We start from the raw sequence: 26,415 nt of genomic DNA, 5'->3' as shown, positions 1-26,415 counted from the left end.
AGGGTGCCTTCTGCTATGATCAAGAAGATCATCCCAGCTCGACACCATCCCATCACGGAAGCCTCAACAGGGAGCATCAATCTGGAAGAGCTGCTCTGGATCTCAGTGGGGGTCAGTTCAGAGGTGCAACATGGCAACGCCTGACCCATGCCATTAGCAAGCCCTGTGGATTTGTGGATGGTCTCTACCATGGGCCACTGAGGGGTGCCGACCCTCACCCCAACTCTGCTGACATCAGTTGGGGGTCACTGAGATTAGAATCAGGTCTTAAGTCTACTGACAGCAAGAGGGTAAATCCAGATTCACAAGAATCCCCAAGAGCTACACTGGGGCAACCTGGCTCAGCTGGTGTCACTCTGGATTTACCCAGAGTGACAGGACCCAAGATCAGGACCCAACTCTGATTCCATTGATGCCCCCTGGGGAAACTTTGGGCTTACCAAGTTCAGAACTGGGCTCTGAATCCTTCAGGGGTGGGGGGAGGTTTTAGATTCACACTGGAGTCCCTGAAATCAGAACCCTGTGCCTTGGCTGCCCTGGGAACATCATTGTTATCTATTATTTTCTCCAGAAAAGACACACTGCACAGTGGATTTGAGCACAGAGATCACCATGTACAAAGCTGGAGTTTCCCTGGGAGCTGTGGCCTTCCTTGCTATGATGGTCCTCCTCCTATGCAGATACAAAGGTACTCTGGCTGCATCTTCCACACTCCTGCTATTTGTGCTGTCCTTTCAGCTCTCCAAATTCACTTGTAATGTGCTAATTTTACGCAGTCTGCCTTTCAGCTATTCCTTTAACTCCTCCATGTTTCTCTCGCTCTTGCTGCTTGTTTCTTCAACTAGTAACTCCTGCCTTGCTCCCTTCTTCACCAGAAACCATCATGAAGACCCGACGGCAGCAGCCCTCAAAGGTAAGACTGTCACGCTCAGCCCCATACCGAATGAGGGTACAGTGGTCATTTCTGGAGAGAGGTGAGATGTGAGCATGGGTGGATCTCGGATGTTGAAGGCACGGGGTACAGATGGCATGGGTCATCATCACATAGAAGACAACACTCATGTAGGGAACAGGTTTAAAATGAAGAAAAGAAAGTATTTTCACCTAGTGTGTAATTAAAGCGTGGGACTCATTGCTATCAGATGGGGACACTGACAGTTTAGCCTGATCCATAAAAACACTGGACCCATTCTTGGAGGAAAGGGGTGTCACTAAATATTGAATCTGAAAGTTAGGAGCAAAGCCTTTGAATTAGAACTTCCTAGCCCTTAACTTGTGGAGACTGCAAGTGGGAGAGTGTAACAAGTGGATGTCTCGAGGCCAGTCAAATCATTTGCCTGTCCACTTGTCTCAGGGCTAACCACCTGTCTACTTTTCCTGCCATGCCTTTGATGATACAGTTAAAGGATGATAACAAGGTGGAAGGATTCCCATTTAAGTGCCATGATGCTAAGTGCTTATATACATGGTTCTGACCATGCCTGTACCGTGTCCCATGTCTCACAGATGGCATCCATATTACTCCACTGCCTCACACTGGTTCACAATTGTTGTGCCTCATGTCGAGACTCTTGATCCCTATGGCCTCACACTGGGACTCATAATCCACACCCCCCACCCGCCAAGGGCTCCCAGCCCCTACCTTTTCCCCGGGCTCCCTGCCTGGCTCAGGACCCTTTTGGTGCCCTCACTCCCCCAAACTGGGCCTCAATCCCTTGCCTTACACTGGGCCACAATCCCCTTAATCCCCTTGCCCAAGGAGCCTCACATCTAGCTCCCTCATAGGTTTAAATAAAATTGCAATGAATAAGGAAGGTAATATTCAAAATGGTCCAAAGATATGGCATTATTACTCCCTTAGTCATGATAGTTAATGTATGTCTCATTCTGATTCACAAAGCAAAATAGAGCCTTTTTAAGAGTCGTGATAGTACCTCAAATACACCACACTCAGTCATTTCCACACCTAAGTTAATATGAACTCCCATGAGTTAAGATTTTGACTTAGAGTTAAAACAGTCTTCAGGAACGTGAAATAGAAGAGAGGCGTTCCAGGAAGGGCTGACAGAAAGCAATGATGAAGAAGCAAGAATAGTTTGAATAACAGAATATCAAGCCCTTCAAAAGGAGAGATGGTTGTTCTCCCCTGTGGAGTGGAGAGAGGTTAGAAGGAATCAGGAAGATGAGATTGATCCACAAAGGCATGCAATCAGACAGAAAGTCACTTCAAAGGTCATTTCATCCAAACCCCTGCTCAAAGCAGGACCAGTCCTACTTCCTCTCCCAACTATTTCATCCCAGCCATGCCTCTGGTGAGGCACGTCTTCAAAACCTCCAAGGACAGAGATTCTCCAACCTCTCTGCTTCACCTGTTCCAGTGCTTTAATAGTGAGAGTTTTTTCTAATATCCTACATAAACCTCCCTTGTTACAACTTGAGCCCATTGCTGCTTGTTCTGTCACCTGCCACCACTGAGAAGAGTCCAATTCTAGCCTTTTTTGAACCACCCTGCAGGGAGTTGAAGGCGGCTATTCAGTCCCCTCTCAGTCTTCTAGTATATCTGGGACTTGGTGAACAACACTTCCCTGGCCACTTGGGCCACATGCTTCATGATGGTACAGACAACTATTCTATATGACACTTCAGCCTTCTACTTTCCAAATGGAAGAGCCGTAGGCTTTCTAGTGTGTCCTGGGTATGGCAATGGCTCCAGGCCCATGATCATTTTGTTTGCCCTTTCTCTGGACAATTCCTAATTCTCCCATGTGCAATTATCATGGGAAGATCTCTGGGGAAGATGCTCCATTTCATGTATACACCTAGGATGTAGTTTCCATTATTCTATTTGGCCTTCCCCCACCCTGCCTTTCACACTTGGATTTTCAATTTTAAATCTCCTCTTGGAAGTCAGGAGATGCATCCATGATAATTCTCTCTCTCTGTCTTCCCAACAGAGGGGCAGCCAAGCTGGTGGTGAGACTGATGAAGTTTTGCACTATGCCAAGATCAATCTAACATCACGGAAGTCTGGGGAGTATGCCTCACTCCAGACACACCCTGGGGAACGCGCAGAGTATGCATCAATCCAGATACGCCCTCTCTGAAGTAGATGGATCTGGTTGTAAAGTGGAGACCTTGGAATACAAGAAGATGGGGCTTGAGGTCAGAAACATCCGCTGGGGTAATGGTGATCTCCCTACAGGAGTTTCTCTGTAAGTCTCTCATGTCCTACATGAATAATAAAAGCCACCTCTAATGTTCAATCTCTGTTCTTTTCTTCATCCTAAAAATGTCATTAAAATCATGAGTGCCCAACAGCTTGTGAGGTTGGCAGAGGGTGGCAAGGAGCACAATACCGGCACTCAGGGAGAGCTAATACTGCTCATTAGAGCCAAAGAACCAAGCCCAGCTTGTAGCTACAGCAATTTCCAGCATCTAGTTCTGGAGGTGTTGCCAAAACCTCACCATGATCTACAATATTTACTCAAATCCAAGACTACCTCCAATTTTAGATGACCACCTATAAGTAGTTTCTATATGTGGAAACTTATACATTGGTTATCATTAGGTATGTTGAGAATCTAATAAAGGAAAGGTTGCTCTCTTGTCTCTCCATGTCTGCCCCACAATGCCTATCCCCCCATTCCTTCCCCTTTGTGGCTTGATTGTCCCTGATGCCTATCCCTCTTCTCTCTGTTTCTTGTCCCCCATACCTGTACCTGCTCCTCCCACCCCATCTCCCCTACAGCCTGTCCCCCACTTCTTGCACCCCAGGCTTGCCCCTGACACTACACTCCCTACCAAACCTTGGTTTACCTTCTGCTGGAGCTCTGATCCTCCTAAAAGGGTGGGGCTGCTTCCCTTTCTGTCCCAAACTGTTAGAAGGCCTCCACCACAGTAGGCAATGGTGGCTTATCTGGACACCCCTCTTGGGGAGGTGTCTGCAAATACATTTTCTACTGGACTTGGTAAGCTAGTTCAGCTGCTCTATCCTGACCTCTGTGTTGACTCTGAATTCAGATGGGGAGAGATCAGGTCACACTGTTTCAGTTTTGTTTTCCCCTTGGCTCAAGCCAATATGAAAGGAGCCTGCTTTATACAATGCCTGATATAAGCCGAGAGGGGCAGAGTTAAGGTGACGGGGGTGGGGCTGGATCTAACTTAAGTTCTGCATCTCTTGGGAGACTGTGGATTTAAATTTCCAGTTCTGAAATGGTACAAGTTAATGCTAGGATAACCTCCACTCAGACCACGGCATCTATGAGATCATTCTCACATCTTCCCTATGGCCCCAAGGGCTGTGTCTTGAAGTGGATGTGGGTGTGTTCAACAAGTCTGAGAAAGAGCTTCCAGAACAATCTGATGCTGGAGACATCTGTGACACAAGAAACTAATGAAGTTCAGTTTTTCCAGCTGCGTTAGAAGGATGTGAAGAGGTCAAAATCCAGCACTTGCAACAGAACAGTCCCAGGCACTGGTACAGGCTGGGGACGGACTGGCTGGGCAGCAGCTCTGCAGAAAAGGACCTGGAGGTTACAGTGGACAATAAGCTGAATGTGAGGCAACAGTGTGTCCTTGTTGCCAAGAAGGCTAATGGCATACTGGGTTGCATTGGTAGGAGCATTTCCAGGGGATCCAGGGGAGTGATTATTCCACTCTATTTGGCACTGGTGAGGCCACATCTGGAGACCTGTGTCCAGCTCTGGGCCCCACTACAGAAGAATGTGGACAAATTAAAACAAAGTCTAGCAGAGAGTGTGGCAGGCCAGTAGCGGGTGCTCCTGCACTAAGCCACCATCTCACTGCACCCAACCACCTTCCAACCTCTGAGTGCCTCCCCTGGGGCACCTCACATCTGGCCGACCCCCTTCCTGGAGTATATCCGCAAGCCTGGGGTAACTGTGCCACCACCCAGGGGTCTGAATGTTATCTGGGCCCTGTGTCCCCTGGGGTCCAGAAGCCTGGGAGACCGTGAGGGTGCTAGCCTTCCTTAATCAGCCAACCCAAGGGAATAGAAAGGTGTGCCCCAAAGCCTCTGAACGCATTTACCACCAAGCATGTTCTGGTGGAAAGCTTTATTGGTCAAAGAGGCTAGGCTTGGGGAAGGCTACAGGTTAGAGAAGTATAAAAGAATAAGCCAGAGCAAACTGTTCCAGCATGGAAGCTGTTTGAAAATATGTCTATATTACAGCAAGCTAGATATCTAGAGAAGTTCCCAGCAGCTTACTCACTTTAGCATCATGTGCATCTGGAGCCTGGAAGAGTTCCAGAGGCTGTGTGCTTTTTCCATGTTCCCCAATATGGCTCCCCTTCTTCCAGGAATAAGTGGTTCTTAAATACCCTTTCTGACCTCATCCCTTAAACCAATCATACACCAGTATTCTCAGACCCTGGCAGACCCTGGTTGGGCAGTTTAAAAAAATCAGCACCCTCAGGTGAGAGTTTAGGGTTACACAGGACAGAGGACAAGCAAGTTCCCCCTCCTCTCAGGAATCTGCAACCCTATTACCATGGAGACCAGGAGCCTCCCACAGCCAGATTTTGTAACTGGAGTGGTGGGGTTTGGGATGTAGCCCTTCATCGGCAAGACAAGCAGGCAGAAAGGTTTATTCCTCCACAGAGGGCAATGAAAATGGTTCAGCAGCTGGGGCCCATAACTTGTGAGGAGAGGCTGAGGGAACTTATTTTATTTAGTCTGGAGAAAAGAAGATTGATGGGGGATTTAATAGCAGACTTTAATGACAGATCAAGGAGCAATGGTCTCAAGTTGCAGCAAGAGAAGTATAGATTCTATATTACAAGAAATTTTCACCCAGGAGAGTAGTATAGCATTGGAACAGGTTACCCAAACAGCATGTGGACTATCCATCTCTCAAGGCAGGGGTATGTGAAGCGGGCTGTATTTGATTTGGATTCAGATTAGGCTAAATAAGAGACAGTGATTTGATCCATTCATTTGGATCAAAGTCCCTGATTAGATTCAGTCAAATCCAAGTCTGAAGATGTAATGCTGATCCAGAGAACCAACAATTCGGACATAGACCCAGCTTTAAAGTTTTTTCTACATCAATGGAGGTATCAGCTGGCTTGTGAATGCTGTGGTGCTGAGGCAGATGGAGTGTGCCACAAAAGCATGGGGCGGAGGGAGGAGGGAGGTCCTGTTCAATTGTTGTTGCTCCCTTATCCTAAAAATATCATAAAAATTATGACTGACTGTGACAAGAGTATCAATATCGGAGCGTTTCCAGGAGTGGCTCTTCCCTCCTGTAATGGGCGAACCGCCTGCTTACTCGCCTGCCACGCCTTGACCTTACTTGATTAGTATATTGTTGTAATCAGCAGAAGGCTGCCCATTTTTTGGGCCCCCGTGAGAGGGGGAAGAACCTGCGGCTCCTTTTCTTCCTCTACACCACAGCCCAAGCCTCGCAGATGGTGCTGATGTGGTTTGACCTGGGCCCTGTTATGTCTTGGCCCTCCTGTTTACTCTTGGGGCTCCTCGCAGACCCCCTCTCACTCTGGGGTTCTTCGCGGCCCCCTCTTGCTCTGAGGCTCCTTGTGGCCCCCCCCTCGCTCTGGGGCTGGAACCAATGTGCCCGCAAATGCTGCACCTTCTCCGGCGCCAGGAACCCCCACGCTACTGGGGAGTCCCTATAGGGCCTCTGCCAACACCTAATAGCCTCCCCTGGTACTCCAGTCAAAAAAATGAACATAAAAACACAAAGCCCCTGTGCTACAACATAAAACTAGACCGTCCGGTCAAAACAGATTCACTCCGTACTAGAGAGTGAGGGAGAGAGGGAGGGAGGGCTCCCCGACCCCAGCAGTAACCAGGGGATGTTCACACCGCCAGAGTTCTCCCCTCTGCCTGTCCTAGCTGAGTTCCTACTGCCACAGCCACTGCACAGGAACTGCTCTCCTGGCCTCCTACCTGGGCTTAAGAAGGACTAAGCCCTGCCCCTTTCTGTCAGCTGGTTTTACTGTTTGCCTCGGCAACCAGCACCTATGCAGCCCTGGGGACTGGCAGCTGAGCATCCCCCTTCCCGCCACTAGGGGTCTTTCCTGAGCCGCATCCGCTTTTAGGCACAGGGCACTTGAGTGCACTGCGACACTGACCAACAGTATGTGAGGTTGGCAGAGGGTGGCAAGGAGCACAACACTGGCACTCGGGAAGAGCTAATGCGCAGGGAGTTGGACTTTATGATCTGTTCAGGTCACTTCCGACACTATAAACTATGACACTGCACATCAGTGCTAAGGAGCTAAGCTGACCTTGTAACTACAGCAACTTCCAGTGTCCAGTATTAGGAGGTGTTGCCAAAAAACCCATGATCTACAATATTTCATTGAATCGAAATCTGCCTCCAATTGAAGATGATTGCATTATAATTAGTTTCTACATGTGGAAAATTATAAGTGGGTAATAATTATATATAGAGAGAATCTAATTAAGGGAATGTTGTCTTAAATTTGTTCTCCATATGACTGTTATGGCAGGCAAGAGATAAGACTGGCTGATAAGTCATCCATATTTTGTCCCTTGCCTATCCCCCCACTCCCACCCCTGTGTGGCTGGATTTTCTCTGCTGCCTGTCTCCCATCTCTCTGCTTCTTGTCCCCATATCTGCACCTCCCTCTCCCATCCCCTGTCTCCCCTATAGCCTATTCCCTGACTTCTTGCACCCTTCACTTATTCCTGACCCCAACTGCCTACCAACGCCTTTTCCTGCTCATTTCAATAAAGTGTTTCTGTTTTGTTGTGTGTTTCAATATTAAACAGAAGAATGCAGCTCTGGAATCTGACTCAGTAGTGAAACTTCTGGGTTTTTTTATAACAAGAGGAAGATATTTTTTGTACTCCATGCAATGATATACCTCACCATCTGCAGCCACTTTGTCAAAAGCATAGATCCCCCCATGCTCACTGGATTATGGATGACTACAACCATTGAACAGGTCATATCAATATGATACTGAGGCCTGAATTTAGGGAGACAGAAGCTGAGCTGAGGGACCCTAATGGCACCATGCACAAAATGAGCAGTATGGATCTGAGGCCATAGAAGGTGGAGAGGGATAGATAAAAAGACAGAAAGGAAATGGGAATGGGAGGGAATATCAGTGCCAGTGGAAAGACAGGTTTATAGGCAGACTAAGGACTGGATGGATGGACAGAGGGAACATCCAGCATGGCCAGATCTAGGATTTAGAACAAAAAGGGGTGCACATGGGGTTAACACATACATTTTTCTACACTGAAAGGAAACTGGATGGTTTGCTATTAACCTAGGCAGTTAGCACTATGGATCAGTTTGAGATCAAAGCAGAAACAAATCGAACTCCCGGAGTGTGTGGTAAATTTCATATAATAGCAGCAGTATTTTGTTAAATTATATATTCACGTTAACCTCCCCATCCAGATAAGGCAAAGAAATATTCAAAATAATCCAAAGATAGAAAAACAGCATCAGATATCTTTAGCATTAGACCTGACCTCATCAGGACACCTAATCCACCCCCCTGCTCAAAGCAGGATCAGCTGCAACTAGATCATCCCAGCCCGGGCTTTGTCTTGGGTCTTAAAAACCTCAGGGGATACAGACTCAACAACCTGTCTGGGTAATCTCTTCCAGTGCTTTACTATCCTCCTGGTGAGAAAATTTTCCATCATATCTAACATAAACTTGGCTTGCTGCCACAGGAAGTCATTGTTCTTTTTTTCTGTTGTCTGCCAGCATGGAGAACAGTTCAGCACGAGCTGCTTTGGAGGTACGTTTGCAGGACCTCAAGGAGCCATTAAATCCCTGCTGTCTTCTCTTCTTTGAACTAAATAACCTCAGTTCTCTCAGCCTCTCCTCAGCAGTCATGTCCCCCAGACCTTTCAACATTGTTCTTGCCCTCCTCTCAACCCTCTCCAATTTGTCCACATACTTTCTGTAGTGGAGGCCCCAAGTGGGACACAGGACTCCAGATGTGGCCTCATCAGTGCTGAATAGAGGGGAGGAAGCTCTGTCCTTGCTCTGCTGGCAATGCTGATGCCAATGCAGCCCAGTATGCCATTAGCCTCCTTTGCAACAAGGGCACACCATTTACTCATATTCAAGTTAGTGTCCGGTGTCACCCCCGCGTCCTTTTCTGCACAAGACATTGTGTCATTTGTCCTGTGGCTATTATAGTTAAAGGTCCATGAGTTGTTCCGACTCATAAAACCAATTCTGCCATTTTTGAGCAGCTTGACAATAACTCAAAAACTTCATGGTCAGTCATTGCCTTCCTCCCCCAGTGGGGGTTTATTTCTTTGTAGGGACCCACATAACTCTCCCACAGTCTTCTGTAGCACCATTCCCATTATCCAATATCCTATGTAGGGTGGTGTGAGAGTTGGATTTCTTTAGGCAACACGTTCGGCTGGATACCAGAATCACCCCTAACTCCATAGAGTCTGCACCCTGGCCCCATTGCCATGTTGGGAACTGCAGCATGGTCCAATGCTGCAAACACTTTACGAGCAACATGCAGGGCAGGAAAAGGAGTTCCTGGCATGGATAAGACTGTTGCACTGCTGCGCCTGATCTTGGTGCCTGTCCCCAGCAGCGTCCGCCCTGGGCACCAAATTTACTGCTTACACCACTGCTGCTGTCCCAGTCTTGTCCCTGGGCCACAGACGTTTGGCTCTCAAGTGGGGCATGTTGTTTTCTCCTGCCCACCAGCCCTTTCTCCAGAATAGTCTTTGGGTCCCAGCCATACCCCAAAACTGAGAGAGCAGGGACTGTGGAAATCAGTGCCTTTTCAAAAAGGTTAAACGATAGAAAAGGTCCATAAATTTGAATTGATCAACATTTGAAAAAGCAGGAATCACTAAATATGTTTTGGTGAAAATCACTGCTGTATTTATACCCATTTGGGAACTGGCCTCCATCTCTTCAGAGCTAGCTGCAAGCATGATTTTCTCCAAAGAGACGGTCCCAGCTACAGTGCGAACTCATTGTGGGGGGAGGGGATGGGGCTTGTGGGCAGCAGGGTAACAATCCAAAAAATCATTTTAATGACAATTGGCAAGGTTTTTACTTTTTTACTGATACTTTTTCTTTCTAACAAATATATGGTTACATAATATTCATGTAACTCTTTGAGCAGGCCCTGGCTCTGCTGACAGGCCCTGCTCCAAAGGGCTGGGTTCAAATGTAAGGGTTTAATATATCAGCCATAAAAAAAATAAAAAGTTTGCTGTAAAGCAAAACCAAGTTCTTGTTTTGGTAACCCTACTTAAACACAATGATGGATTGAAACGGTGCTGCACAGATACCCTTCTCCAGGAGCCTGCCACTCCCCCCGATGCCTGATGTTCCCAAGCACACCATGTTGTCCCCCAAGGACCATCCAAGGTGGATGAAAAATAGCGAAGAAGAGCTTGCAAAGAATGACGTACAGTTGTGAGAACGAGGGCCATATGCATAGACACGCCAGTGTCTTCTTGACATTCACAAGGAAAGAAGTGGGAGACACAGGGACTGAGGACCCAAGGATGGATAGAATATCAGGAGAGGCAAATGCTGCTGTTAAACCAGGGGCAGAGAGACGGGTGCTAATTATCTGTGAATAGATCAGAAGTGGGTCATGGGTGGGTGGAGAATAGGGCAGGGGCCTTTTCACTCCCATGGGAAAGTGGCAGTCATCCTATTATCTCCTAACTCCCTTCAACATTTTGATCTGAAGTTTTTGGCATGAGCATTTCCCCTACCTGCCCCCAACTCATTGCTGCACACTCCAACACCATAGAAGCAGCCACATTGTTCTGCTGCAGGGTGAGTCGCTGCACAAATTGCCCGTGGTAAACCAAAGAACTGAGGTGGCTGTGTGTCATGCTCTGTGCCACCATGGTCTATCCATAGCATGTTTCAGAACAGAAGAACAAAAGAAGGGCCACAAAAGAAGGCCCTATGGCTGTATTATTTAATTTAAGAACATAGCAAGGGAGTGTCAAAGGAGCAGGTTAAGGGTGGTGGTGGCTCCTGTCTTGGTGGTGAGTGTGGCAGGAAGCTGCTGGATGATGAAGGGAGGGAGAGAGGGGGAAGTTAGAGCCACAGGCCCAGCTGGATGGTGCAACCATCAGCTCTGAAGTGAGCACTGATAGGAGCAACATGTCAGGGTGAGGGGGGTATCCCTTCTCCTACACTCCTCTTGGTGTGCGTGCATCCATCCCCAGAAACTCCATCCATATATGCATCCCCACCCCCGTCCTTTCATGCATCCATCTATCCCCATTTGCCCCAACTGCCCATCCATGCATCCATGCCCACCTATACTCTAGTATGCGAACCCATGAGTCCTTCTCAGCTGTGGGGAGTCTGGGGGCCAGGACACACAGGTGAGTCTGTGTTCTGGCACAGTGCTGATGGATGCCTTTCACACAGCTATGCAAACACATAAGAAAACCCTTCATATGCTTGAATGCGCAGTCCCTCCTCCTTGTCCGGCCACATCTCTTGCCTGTTTCTGAAGTGAGAGCAGAGGCTCCAACCACACGTCTTTCCGCTGCCCTCCCGAGCTGGGGTGATGCTTCCGGGGACGGACAAGGCAGAGCTGAGGAGCCCTGCAGCATCATTCAGAGAGTGGGGAGCATGGAGCTGCTGCCAGCACTGGTTTCTACCCTTGTCCTTATCACTGGGGGAGCAGGTAGGTGGAAAAGCTTTGCCACTTTCCTGGGCACTCCCCAACTGTCCTGCAGATCCAGCTCCATCCACCTAAAGCTCACCATCCCTCCCTACCTAAAGTCAGCTTCTATTTGCATGGATCCAACCCCCTATCGCTACCCATTTGCATCTCTTCCCTATCTATCCACCCACTCTGCCTTCTCTGCAATCTCTCCTTTTTCTTTTCCATCTATTCACCCATTTCCCTTTAATAGCTAAACCAGCATCCAGGTAACTAAGCCTTGGCAGTGTCCTTGCTTCTCTTTGCTGCTCAAATAATCCATTTACTTTTATTGTGTAGCAATTTCATTCATCCTGTCTTTCCCATACTTCCCTCCTAGCCCCCTCTCCATCCCCACAGTGCCCATCTACTTCCCACCCACCCAACCACCCATCCAGACTTTTCTTCTCTAGTTCCTGTTCATCTTCTTTCTCACCTTGTCTACCAACTCCATCTAGATGCAGCTGATTCCTTCCACCACTCCTTCTGTAGCAGTGTCCGTCTGCCCATTTGGCATTCTGGCCTTCTCTGCCCGTGGGTTCATCTCTCAATCCTCTCTTCCTCTTCAGATGTCTCTCCCTCTCTGCCTTCACAGACTGCCGTCTCTCCATTCACCTTCTCTACACACAGCTCTCAGGCAGTCTGAGACCTGGAAATACAGACAGACTGATCTGGACTGCAGTTCAGCCCACAATGGCCAACCCGGGTGCCCATGCTGGCTACATTCTCCTCTCTCATTGTGGAGTTCACTAGATAATCTGTGATTTTTCCTCCTCCACTCAAACAAAGATGGTGTAGCTATCCAAGATGACTGTCGCGAAGCTCGGACCATGAACAGAAATACCTGGAACCAGAGAAGAGGTAAGTTTGCTGCTGTCCTGCAGAGTAAGACAGTCTTTAGTGCCTTTACACCATCAGCTTAAATGTTTCCTACTGCAGCTTGAGACCACTGCTCCTAGCCTGTCTCCTATGGCCACCGAGAAAACCCTCTTGCCATCCCCTCTAGCATCACCCTTCAGAGCTTGGAAGATTGCTGTGCAATCCCCGCTCAGCGTGCTCTGCTGGAAGAGGGACAGAGAAATTGTGGGATAGATCTCTGTGAGGAGCTGAAGGAACTGGGAACAGAAAGGGAAAGGAGGGTGGACAGAAATGGCTGGACGAAGGTGTTGGAAGGGGAAGAGGGAGTCTATTTTTCAGTCAGAAATGGTGGGTAATTAAAGCGGGGGTTTGCTGGGGGTGGAAAGGAGTCTCATCAAACACGATGCCTAACCTACTCTGTTGCCGTGGGGTCTTTCGGGGTGTGACTTTCTCTGTCCCTCTCTCATTTTCTAGATTGCTTTAGACTCTCAGAATCAAAAATCTCTCAATGTGACGGCTGGGAAAAATGTGAGCCTGAAATGCACTTTTGAGAACCATGAGATGGAGCGAGCAAAAGTGCTCTGGTTGTGGGGAGCTGTTGGGGACTTCGCGCTGAATCCTCACCACCCGTCCCACAAGGGGCGGCTCCACATGTCCACCCCGGAGCAGCACAAGCTCGGGGAGGCCACGGTGATGCTCTCAGCCCTGGAGGAGCGGGACTCTGGACTCTACCAGTGCTGTGTCCAAATAAACTGGGAGCAGATCGGGCTGGGAGAGGGCACCATGCTGAGTATTACGGGGAGGAACCAGAGCCAGACCGGTGAGTGGGATTAAATGAGGAATGTGTGTCAGGAGGCAGATCGAAGATGGGGGCACTAATGCATGTGCACCCTGCCTTGAATGCATCTAGACTCAAATCAAATGCTTTGGTGGGGCAGCAGCATTTACATCCAGGCCTCGCTGGGGGAGTCCATAGACTTCACGGCTCATTATCCTGCCCCAGACTCCTTCTTATTTCACTCCATGCCATAGGTATCACTAACCCACTCTCCTTTTGAAGGGTCTTGATCTTCCACTCCTTAAAGTATTCTTGCTCCTGCAATGCTGCTGTTTGAGCCGTTTCTGGCAATGTCTCACTTGTAATTCACAGCCCTGCAGATTGGTTTTTTCCTTGCTCTAAATAAATACCTTCATTTGGGGGTGGTCCTAGGAAATGCCTGACAGTGAGGTTTCAGAGGGAACATCAAAACACCGAAGAAGGCTAGATTTTGTCATATGAATCTGAATAAATGACATACATTCAACTGGAATGATGACAGGGAGAATTACACAATATCTTTGGATTATTTTGCTCTTCTTTGCCTAGTTGGTTGTGGGTGTTTTTTTAACTTTACATATAAAGCATCAAACCAGGGAACCTTTTAATAGTTACTTTGGTTTTTTGGCTTAGAACCTTATCTGAAAGATATATTCCTGCCCCCCCACCTTCCTCTACATAACAGAAAAGTATTTAGTTATACGTAATGGTATACTACACAGTTTACACCTCTCTTTTTCCAAATGCTACACCCACCAATAGGTGCACCATACTCACCCTGGCGAGGCGGGGTCGGGGGGCTGGCTCTTCTCAGGTTTCAATGGAACTGGTCCCTCGTTGGGTTAAAGTTGCATTTCCAGCTGGTATGTTGGTCTCGAGTCTCGTGTCTGGTCACTGACTGCAGCTAAGGTGGTTAGGCACATGGAGGCTGGAAACAGGCCTCCCTCCATCCATCTGTGTGGCTGGTGTCAGATGGAAACTTAGGATTCTCTAAAGTGTGTGTGGAGGAGGATGTTGGCTGGGGAGTGCAGGATTAAGTGTTTGGGAGAGGGGTGTGTGTGGAGAGGATGGGCTCTGCCTGCCTCGAGGACATATTTGCAAACTTTTACAGGAGCAGGACATTTTCTGCCATGGTCCCCTGCTTTCTGTGTGGAAGGTCTGAGTGTGATGTCTTGTGTGGTATCAGGGCTGGTGGTAGGTGTTTTTTTAATGTTATAATCTAGCAAACCAGTGTACCTTTCAATCGTTACATTAGTTTCTTGCCTTCATCTTCAGCTGAATAATATAATGCTGCTTCTCCTAGCATAATAGCAAAGCATCCATTTTCCCTTGAACTAGCATAAAATGTGCCGTTTTATATGTTATGATGCAAAACACCATATACACCTCTTTTGTTCAAAAACCTAGATCCACCCATGTGTGTGTGATACTCACCTTCTTTGGGACTACTGTTGAGTTTGAAGTTCATAGATTCATAGAAGTTAGGGTCGGAAGGCACCTCAATAGATCATCGAGTCCGACCCCCTGCATAGACAGGAAAGAGTGCTGGGTTCAGATGACCTGTTTGTCATGCATCTGCTGAGGCACGATAAAGTGCCGTTAGCTTTGCTGATGACTTGTCACACTGACGACTTGTGTTCATCTTGGAGTCCACTAGGAATCCGTGATCCCTTTCCGCTTCTGTGCTGCCGAGTAGGTCATTTCCCAGGCAGTAGGTGTGCTGGGCATTTTTCCTCCCTAGATGCAGCACTTTGCATTTCTCCATGTCAAATCGCATTCTGTTTTTTTCTGCCCATTTGTCCAACCTGTCCAGGTCTCCCTGTAGTTGTTCCCTGCCCTCCACTGTATCCAATTCTTCCCACAGCTTTGTATCTTCAGCAACCTTAGACAGAGTACACTTCACTCCCTCGTCCAAGTCACTGATGGAGACATTCAAGAGTATCGGTCCAAGGACCAAGCCCTGCAGGACACCAGTGCCCACTCCCTTCCAGGTAGATACTGACCCATCCACCACCACTCTCTGGGTATGACCCTCTAGCCAACTGCCACCCACTGTACTGTGTAATCACCCAAGTCACAGCTGCTTAACTTGTTCACCAGTATGTGGTGGGATACCGTATCGAAGGCCTTCCTGAAGTCTAAGAAATGATATCTACCCGCTCCTGTGTCAATGTGTTTTGAAACCTGGTTATGAAAAGAGACTAGATGAGTCAGGCATGATCTACCTGCTACAAACCCATACTGGTTTCCCCTTGGCATAATGGTTTCTGCTGGGATCTCACATATATGGGACTAAATAATTTTTTTTAAAGTATTTAAACACCATTCAAATCCATCTGAGGAAGCCCTTTTAATTGGAAGGATGCTTCCCAACTGTTCAAGATCTGTGCTCAGGGCTACAGATCTAAGTCAGGCTGGGAGAAGTGCATAGAGCTGAACACAGATATAGAGCTGAACACAGCATACACCTCTACCCAGGTTCACACAGCCCCAGAGACCCCTGTCTCCCACCACAACCCCACTTGCACATACACACATATATATTCATAATTGAAAAGCAGAAAGAGTCCCCAAATGGCTCCATAGGCCTCTGATACCCAGGGTGCCTGCTTCTATGATCAAGAAGATCATTCCAGCTCGACATCATCCCATCACGGAAACCTCAACAGGGAGCATCAATCTGGAAGAGCTGCTGTGGATCTCAGTTGGGGTAGGTTCAGAGGTGCAACAAGGCAACTCCTGACCCATGCCATCAGCAAGCCCTTGATCTGTGGATGGTCTCTACCATGGGGCACCGAGGGGTGCTGACCCTCACCCCAACTCTGCTGACATCAATTGGGGGTCACTGAGATTAGAATCAGGTCTTAAGTCTACAGACATCAAGAGAGGGAATCCAGATTCACAAGAAACCCCAAGAGCTACAGTGGGTCAACCTGGCTTAGCTGGTGTCACTCTGGATTTACCCAGAGTGACAGGAGCCAAGATCAGGACCCAATTCTGATTCCATTGATGCCCCCTGGGGAAACTTTGGGTTTACCAAGTTCAGAATTGGGCTGGGAGAGGGCACCATGCTGAGCGTTACGGGGAGGAAGCAGAGTCAGACCGGTGAGTGGGATTAAATGAGGAATGTGTCAGGAGGCAGATCCAGGATCGGGGCAGTTGTACAGTTGCACCCCTTCTTTTAGTTGTGCTGGATTGAAACCAACTGTGTGGTGGGGCAGTGGCGTTTATATCCAAGTATTGCTGAAAAGGTCCATTGACTTCATTGCTCACTATCCTGCCCCAGTTCCATAGTAAGTTGGCTCCACTCCATAGGTGCAAATACCCCTCTCTTCTTTTGAAGGGTCTTGATCTTCCTGTCTTCGAATTATCCTTCCTCCTGCAATGTGGCTGTCTTCAGCCATTTTTGGGCAATGTCGAACTTCTGTTGCACAGTTCTGCAGTCTGTTTTTTTATGTCTAGCTAAAAGCCTTCTCTTGGGGTGGTTATATGAACTCGGGTATAAAAATCATAGACACTGGAGAATTGCAGGGACTGTCAAGACAGTGAAGAGGTCTAGATTTTCTTTTGTGAATCTGAAGAACAGACATACATTTAACTGGCATGACTAGAGGATGAATGACACCAGGTGTTTGGATTACTTTCCCCATTTCTTGCTTGGTTAGTGGTGGTTTTTCTTTTTTAAACTTTACATGTAATCTAGAAAGGCAATGTACCTTTCAGTAGCTACACTGATTTTTGTTTTGGGCCTCCTGAAGGCTCAGATCAAGTGTAGTATATGAAGGCCCCTCCTGGCATAATGGCAGAGCATCTGGTTCCTCTTAAACAGAAACAAACTGAGGGCGTGTTTCCAGCTGGTGTGTTGCTCTCAGGGCTCTCTCATGTCTGGTCACTGTCTGAAACTGAGGAAAATAGTTAAGCGCATGGCCCGGCACATTCTCTCTTCATGGAGGCAGGAAACAGGCTTCTCTCCATGTATGTATCTTGCTGGAATAAGCTTGGAGCTTGGGGCTCAACAGAGGAGAGATCTTCCTCATCCCAGGCGCTCACTTTGGGGAGAACCAGGGTAGGGATCACACACACACACACATGCACGCACACAGGCATGCACGCACGCATGCCCCCTTGTTCCATTAGGTGGTTTCACATAAACGATTTAACTGAATCTGAACTCAGGTTTTTTGTTTCTCTTGTTTTAGGCATGTTAGTTTTTCCCAATGAATGTTAAGCACTATTTGAATGTATTGGAATGAGCCCATTTGATTGGAGCCCTGCTTTGGCAATATTGGAGCATATATGTAGTAATCTTCTTCCTTGGCTTTCTTAATCTTATGTGACTCTGCAGTAGGGCTCAAGACATCCTAGAAAGAAACCATGCCCCACCCCAGTGCATATATAGTTTCTTGAATTAATATTAAATTTGCCAGTGCATCTCACAGCTTCAAAAATGGCAAACTTCAAACGACTTCTTTGTGTGGACAGATTCTGCACTTCTCCCAGGGCCGGGCTCAAACAACATGTCAGAGGTTCCTTACTAGAGGGTCTGGCACTTCTGCTCAAGGTGAGCCCATTGCAGTCTTTGGGGTCAGGAAAGACATTTCTGACTTCTTCAGATTGATACAGACTGGGGATGACTGGGGACTCTGTAGTGGGGCACGTGGTATCTCCCTGGGATCTTCTGAGTGTTTATATAAAAAAATGTAAAGCAGCAGGGCATTGCCTGCTGTGGTCCATTTGCTTTCCCTGTGGCAGATTCGGATATGATGTCTTCTTCGATGTCAGTGTTAACATGGTTTCCCTAAGAGGTTAGATGATAGGTTTGCTTGGGATGGCTTGGACGGGGCTGACCAAGCTGCAGCAGGACTTCTCCATGGTTCATTGACTCCCTTTGGGCTACAGGGTGGTAATCCTAGTCTCTCTCTCCTTCAGAGCTCGTTTCAGAGGACTGCTCTCTATGTCCCAACCAAGGTCCACTATACTACCGGGCTGTCATCTCCCTGCTCTTCGCTATCGTTCTGTCCCTGGCCATCATCTTCAGCCTCCTGCCACAAAGAGGTAACATGTCAGCATGCGGCTTCCCTGCCCAGCTTGCCATGATCTCTCAGACAACATCACCATGTGGAACAACTGTTTTTGGCTCTGCTCCACCCAAGAGGAAGCCACATCTCACAGTTGGAGAAGGACACCTTGTTTAACCCTTGCAGCAAGACATATCCCAGTGCTGTTACTGGGAGTCCATATTGTCCTTGTATCCCCAGCCCCAATTCCCCAGCTCAAAGCCAGCCATATCTCAGTGCCAGGCAAAGGATCCTGTATTCCCAGCCCTGATGCCTCATCCTACTACCAGCCACATTCCAGAACAGGGCACCAGTCATGCATTTTGCACATGTTCCTACATTAAAGCTGGAATGATAATCACCACTTTGGCATCCAGCCCATTTTGTCACCCTTGTATATGGACAAGCAGGTCTGCAAAGCAAACTTGTCTGTGTGGAAAAGTCTAAAGTTCAAGTGTGGGCCCTTGAAGATGGATGGAGGGGATAAGTTGGGATGGTTGGAGGGGCCAAGTGGGGATGGATTGAAGTACTGATGGATTGAAGAACCAATGGATGGAAGAACGAATGGACGGATAGGATAAGTGGGGTTGAATAGATATAGGGATGGAGGGGATATGTATAAATGGATGGAGACATGAATGGAAGCATTTTCTTCGGAAGGTGATGGGGTGTGTATGGGATGGATGGGGTGTAGACCTATAGTTGTTATAGTGAAATGTTGATCTCTTATTCAGTTTCATAATACAAAATCCCACTTTCTTGACCACCTTGACAACACTTCCCATATTTTCCTGTCAGTCATTCCTACACCTTTCGCTATGTAACCGCTGCTGCATGGAGGTTTTTAGCTAGAACTAAAAACCAGTCTTCAGGGCTGGCAATGAAAAGGGAGAGACGATTAGGCGTGGGTAAGAGAGCAACATTGCAACAAGAAGGATAGTTTCAACAGTAGAAGATTAAGGCCCTTCAGAATAAGAGAGGGACATTCTACCTGATCGAGTGGCAAGAGATTATCAGGAAAGAGGGAGAGGAGAATGAGTCATGAAGTCAATATACTATGTCAGCACTGCTGGAGTAGAAATGCTGCTCCCACTCCTACGCAGCTGGTTTTAAATTTTGGGAGTAGGAGGCATCAAAGAGAGGTGAGACATCTCCACTGCAATGGATCCAGTCCTGGACACAGGTGAAGTTCACCTCTGGGGACAGAGAGTGTGAGGTCTTCATGACATACTCTGATTGGGTCAAAAGTATGAGGTGAAGATGAGAAGCCTGGTAATTTTTCTGATAAGGATTTTAAGGGCCAGGTAAGAAATGTCTTGGTCTAGTAGTTAGTCCACCAAGGATGGACAGGACCAAGGGGCTCAGTCAGGGTTTAGGAGCTTAAAGACCAGATTCCAAAGGAAATCCAGGCACTGAGTTGATAACACAGGCCCGGGGCAGGATCCTGCAATCAGAAATCAGCTCGAAGGGGCAATCCAAAGCAAGAGCTCAAGAATGGAGCTGAATCTGGAGTCAGGACCTAGAAAACCAGAGATAACAGATCAGGGAAGCTTGCCACAGCCTCTTGGTCATAACTGTGGTAGGTCTGGACTCAGAAGTCAGGAGAAAATTACCTTGTGGGTGAGGGTCTGTAGACCCCTGATTTAGACGCTCAAGGTAAATATAGCTGGGCTCGGGGGAGATGGTCCTCATCTCCAAGGCCTGTGAGGCCAGAGAGGCAGAGAAAGATTTGGCATGTTTCCTCTTCTTGAACAGGGTTCACTAATGAAGTATACAGATAAGTAAGAAAATGCTGGTTGCCCTCTCCATGCCTCTTCATTGACTGCCCCCTTGTCCCTATTTCTCCTAAATATTTATGGGTGTTTTTAAATCTTCTTCAGAGGCATTGGGTATTGGCAGCAGCCAACAGAGGGGCGGTGACTGGGCTGCACCATTGCTTCTGTTGGGACTCAAACCAGGGATTCCTAGCTAGAGGGTCTTGCTGCTCCAGTCAGGGTCTGATGAACTGCCCTCTTTGTGGTCAGGAAGGAATTTTACCCCCTGCTCAGATTGGTATAATCCTGGAGGGTGGGTGGTTGGCTTCCTTTGTAAAAGGCATGGTCTTTACCTGGAATCTCTTGAGCAGACATTAAAAACCTTTTACAGAAGCAGGGTGTAGGCTGCTGTAGTCCCCTTGCTTTACCTGGGGCAGGTTCGGGTGAGATTCTCTGTGTCACGTGATCAACCCAGGGCTTATTTAAAAACAGAAGAAGTAAGTTAGTAGCCCTCTGGGTCTGACTAGTGGTGCATAGAACCCAATATTGTGTCTCTGGTGGTGACAGAAGTGCATGCTATACAGAGAGAGTATTGAACTCAATATCTCACCATTCATTGGGTTAGAGGTGCCACAGGAAACATTTCCATCCATTTTGTCAAACAGCAATTAATAGATCTATCCTTCATGAATGTATCCAGCCTCTTGTTGAACCTGGATGTGCTCCCTCTCTCCACCACCTCCTATGGCAATAGGTACACCTGTTGACTATGAAGTGCACAATGACTTTTTCTTCTTGTTTAGTTTTAAACTTATCACCCGCTAATTTAAGTGGGCACCCTGAATATTCTTGGACTTGGTGAACAATACTTCCCTCTTTGCTTGGTGCAGTGATTTGAGAGACCTCTATCATGTCCCTCCCAGTATTCTCTGTGTTGACCCCATGGTGTAACCAGTCACACTCTTGTATCAGCAAAACGGTCTGTGGGAGTCCACGTCCATCACTGACTCCAAGCAACTCAAGCATCTGGAGAAAATGAAAGGTAGAAAATGGCCTGAAGTCCTCAGCACCTTTTGTTGAGCATCTCCACACCTGGTGGAAGTTTGGGAAGACCATGGATGCTTTTCTTGTTAGGTTTGGAACATCTCCTCCCAGATGTGAACAGCATCGAGAGGGTCCAGAGGAGGGCCACTCACATTATCAGGGACAGCAGGGCAGGCCCTATGAGGAGAGGCTACGGGACCTGAACCTGTTCAGCCTCCAAAAGAGAAGGCTGAGGGGGATCTAGTGGCCTGTTACAAACTAGTCAGGGGGGATCAGTGGGCATTGGGGGAGTCACTGTTCCCCCGTGCACTGCCAGGAGTGACCAGGAATAGTGGTCACAAGCTGGGAGAGGGAAGGTTTAGGCTAGATATCAGGAAGCGCTACTTCACGGTCAGGGCGGCTACGGTCTGGAACCAACTTCCAAGAGAGGTGGTCCTGGCTCTTACCCTGGGGGTTTTGAAGAAGAGGTTGGATGAACATCTTGCTGGGGTTGTTTTTCCCCAGTATTGTTTCCTGCCATGGCAGAGGTTCGGACTAGATCATCTGCTCAGGTCTCTTCCGACCCTAGAAACTATGAAACTATGGTGTTATTCAGCTCTGCTGCCTTCAGTGGGGCTACTTGATGCCAGTTAGGTATCTGATCCACACTCTTCCCTTCACTTATTCAGAAACTGAAGGCTCCAAAAAAATACTGGTTATCGAAAATTGTTGTAATAAATGGTGTTTTCCAACCCAGGGAAAAAAGAGGACAAATATATGTATGGAATGGCCTGTGCAGGAGAGACACTGTCACGAAGAAGAAAGGTCTCTTGTTTCAAGGGAAAGGTTCTAGCACACCAGACATAGCTCGTTCTCAACACACACACACAGACACACACACACACACACACACTTCTTTCACAAAGGTTTTTTGGGGGGCGAAACGATATAGTAAGGATTTGAGGAGTACTGTTCTCATTGTGATTTTTAGGTATATATAAAATAGGTATATATATTAAAAATAACAGTGATTGACAGCCATATATGACAAAAATGGCATTTGTATTTTTATCTTTGTGCACTTTGGCATTTTTGTCAAATTCGGGAGATCTTAGCCACTTCAGACGTTACCACGGATTGCTACGTAGTAGTGGCTTTCATGGATCCCCATAACTGCATGTCTCCAAGAGGGAGAAAGGTATTTATGGGGTACTATCTATACTCCCCAAAAAGAAAGCTTTCCCAGAAGCAGCTGGTGACTAGAAGAAATTCCCAGATGAGGGCAGATTTTGAGAAAAGTACTGACTTGGACATGGGCAAATCCAAGATTTTAAAAAGCGGGGTGTTGATAGTGTAGTGCCTGGTGTAGTGCAGCACAACACATAGTTCTCTCAAATTAAAAATTAACTAGGAGCATTACGAACACACTGCGGGCCTAGGAATGATGTTGTAGCTGTGATGGTCCAGGCCTTCAAGAGCCAACCAACACTCTAAGTATGGATAAATCAATATGAAATTATCATGATGTCCCCTTTTAAATCCATGCTGCATCCATAGCTTGAAGACTGTGCCCAGTTCTGGTCTGCACACCTCCAAAAGGATCTAGGAGAACTAGAGAAGTCCCAGGAAGGGCAACAAGGGTCTTGAGTGCCATGGAGGGCTTCCATTTCAAGAAAGACTAATGAGGCCAGGCCCTATTCAGTTTAGGGGAATAAACACTTGAGGGAGGAAAATGGGAAAGGCGGACTAAATATTAAACAGTGAAGAGCAAGTCAGTAGGGATTTATTCTATACTATCTCTCCCAGTACAAGAAGTAGGGGTCCCACCATGGAACTGCTCGGTTGTAGGTTTAAAATGAACACAAGGAAATTCATTTTTACCAGTGTATCCTTAACGTGGGGGTCTCATTGTCACTAAATGTAGAGGAAGCTGAGAGTCTAGTGCGATTAAGAGAGGGATTGGACACATTCTTCGTTAAAAAGGTACCTGTAGCCATTGAGCACAGGAGTTAGGGAAACTGCCTCTGAATGAGAACTTCCTAGACCTTAAATACTGGCAGCTCTCAAGTGACAGGAAGAGTCAGCAAATCCTGGTCACACCCAGTTCACTTTTACTTCCAGCATCCGCTGTTCCCTGTGACGCAAACCTATTTGACACACCATGGGGTCATGGGCTTAGGCCCATCACAAAAAAAGTATAAAGTTCCCTTAATAAAGGCAACCACTGGGGACACATTAACTGATTTCGTGGGATAATTAAAAATAAAACAGGAGCTGGATTGAAGTCATAGGCGAATGTGGTCTAGTATGATGCTTTGCTGACAGTCCAGGCCCAGATCAGTCCTGGAATGAGCCCATTGGAGCAGTCGAAGACGCAGGTAAGGGTGATGCTGGCTCCTGCCTTGGTGGTGAGCATGGCAGGAAGCTGCTGGATAATGAAGTGGGGGAGACAGGGGGAAGTTAAGAGTCACGGGGCTAGGTTGATGGGGAAACCATCAGTTATAAGGTGAGAGCCTACAGAAGCAAATTGTTGGTGGGGCCGTCCATTGTCCTAGAACCCCAACATGCCTCCGTCCTCCTCCAGCTATTTCCATATGCCCCCTCCCTTGCTTTTCATTTCCTCCATCCAGGCCTAACGACGTTCATCCCCATACTTCCCATCCATCCACCCATACTTTCCTCCTTTCCTCCCATCCACTTCTCCATGCTGTACTTATACACTCTAGGCACCATTTCTCTATTTTCCTTGTCCCTCTGGAGCCTGTTTAGCTGCAGTCAATCTATCCATCTGTCCAGTTCTCCTCTCAAGGGAAAAGTGCTACATATCTCATCCCTTCCATCCTTCCCTTCTGACACACCCCATCCAGTCCTCCATACATCCCCACACTTCCTCCCTACCCACCCACCCACCCACGTTGCTCAGTTCACTTCCCTTTCCCTCCATATCTGCAAGTCCATTATAGATCAACCTGATTCCTTCCATTACTCATCTCATGGCAATGTCCATCTGCCATTTGGTATTCTGGTCCTCTTTCCCCATGAGCTCGTCTATTAATCCTCTTTTCCTCTTCACATGCGTCTCCCTCCATTCCTCCACAAATTCCCTATTCTTCATTCAGTTTCTCCCCCCATGCCTTTCCAGCAGGTTGAGAAATGATAATACATGGACAGACTAATCTAGACTGCATTTCAGCTCAGAATGACCCGCCTGGGTGCCTGTGATGACTGAATTGTTCCTTGCCATTATGGAGTTCACTTAGTAACCTGCAGTTTCTCCCCCTCCACTTAAACACACCTGGTGCAGGAATCCAAGTCAGATGCCACACAGCTTTGGCCCTGGACAGAAGTACCCGGAGGCAGAAAGGAGGCAAGTTTGCTGCTGACCTGGTGGGGGGGTAATGTATTCATTAGTGCCGTCACCTTCAGCCTAAATGTCCCCCACTGCAGCTTGAGACCATTGCTCCTAGCCTGTCCTCTGGATGCAGAGGAAACCCCTTTGCCATCCTCTCTAACATCACCCATCAGAGATTAGAAGAGTGCTGTGCAATCCCCACTCAGTGCTCTCTGCTCCGGATGAAAGAAAACTCATTCTTTCAGCCTTTCCCAGGGCCCTCATCATTTTGTCATTCTCTGATGGACTCTTTCCAATGTGTCCACATCTTTCTTACAGGATGGGGCCTAAAACTGGATACAGGCCTCTAGGAGAGGCCTCCCATTGATGAATAGAAAGGAAGAATCACTTCCCTTTATTGCTATGACATGCGATCCCTGCAGTATTGTGTAGGATCATCGGAAAGTTGGGCTGGAACTGACCTCACAACGTCACATGCAGTCCAGTCCCCTACTCAAGGCAGGATCATCCCGAGTCCTGTCCTCTCCAGTTCTTTTAGCCTGTCCTTAGTGCAGGGAAAAAGAGATAAAGAAATTGAGGAGAGAAAGACAGATTTCTCTAAAAGCCCAAGTAGCTAGTAATGAAAGTGAAAAGGAGAGGCAGCCAGAAAGAGATGGAAGACAGCTGGATTCAGGTGATGGAAGGGGAAGAGGGAGACTGTTGTTCAATCAGGAGAGGTGGGGAATTAACTGGGCACACTGGATTTCTGTGGGAGAGAAAACCTTGTACATTACGAAGCCGTACCTACCCGGTTCCCATGAGGTCTTCCGCGTGTGTGACACTGGCTGTCTCTCTGTCATTCCCCCAAAGGTTTCCATCTCCCAGCAGCCCCAATCTGTCAAAGTGGCAGATGGAGAGAACATGACCCTGAGATGTACCTTCCCGATCTGCAGCAGGAGCACAGCAAGTGTGATCTGGCTCTTGGGGAATGGGGGCATAACACTGGGATTTCACCACCCATTCTACAAGGGGTGGATCAAGACGTCCAACCTGGAGCAGCAGAAGCACGGGGAGGCCAGACTAACAATCTCAGGCCTAGAGAAACATGGCTCTGGCCTTTCCCACTCCTGTGTTGAACTGGAGGATCAGATTGGGCTGGGAGAGGGCACCCTGCTGAGACTTCCAGGGAGGAATCACTCAGTGGGATTAAATCAGGAATATGTGTGTGTCCAGAGGCAAATCCAGGAGTGAGGCAGTGCTGCAGTTGCACCCGCACTTCATGTTGTGCTGGAGTGACATCAACTACCTAGGAGGGGCAGCGGCACTTATATCCGGGCACTGCCGAGGGAGTCTGATTTAATGGCTCATTATCCTGCCCCTGTTTTCTGCTAATCTCTCTCCACCCCATATGTGTGAAGCCCCTTCTCTGCTTTTGGGGAGTCTTCATCTTCCACCCTTCAAACTATCCTTTCTCCTGCAATGTTTCAGTCCTTGGCCATTTAGCTGCAATGACTACAGCATGAATGACACAATATCTATGGATTATTTACACTATTTTTCCCTAGCTGGTGGTGTTTTTTCCCTTTTAACTTTATCTTTAATGTAGCAGGCAAGTGCACCTTTCAATAGTTACACCATTTTTTTCTTTGATCTTCAGCTGAATAATATAGTGGTGCCCCCCTCTCCTCCTTGCAAAGCAGCAAATACCTGGTTTCCCTTGAACGGGAATGACGTATGTGCTGTGTTACATATGATGAGGTACTACACCATTTACAGTCCTCCCTTTCCAAATTTTAGACCCGCAAATGCATGCATCACACTAACCCGCGGAGTGCAGGGGACGCGGATGTTGTGAGGTTTGAAATGGACTGGGCCATAGTTGGT

The 26,415-nt window shown here is 47.6% G+C and overlaps 1 protein-coding gene across 1 annotated transcript in view; it reads left to right on the top strand.

Moving 5' to 3' along the window:
• Nucleotides 1-26,415, top strand: part of LOC149852671 (immunoglobulin superfamily member 3-like) — a 76,380-nt gene that overhangs the window by 23,407 nt on the left and 26,558 nt on the right. Inside the window, exons 3-5 of the mRNA XM_090028399.1 lie at nucleotides 876-913; nucleotides 13,024-13,369; nucleotides 18,296-18,421. Coding sequence (XP_089884525.1) covers nucleotides 876-913; nucleotides 13,024-13,369; nucleotides 18,296-18,421 — 510 coding nt within the window. The remainder of the gene's footprint in view (nucleotides 1-875; nucleotides 914-13,023; nucleotides 13,370-18,295; nucleotides 18,422-26,415) is intronic.

Source organism: Crocodylus siamensis, chromosome 15, assembly GCF_052110815.1.
Source record: "Crocodylus siamensis isolate JL-2025a chromosome 15, ASM5211081v1, whole genome shotgun sequence".
NCBI lineage: Eukaryota > Metazoa > Chordata > Crocodylia > Crocodylidae > Crocodylus > Crocodylus siamensis.
This window is presented reverse-complemented; position numbering and strand designations above follow the sequence as displayed.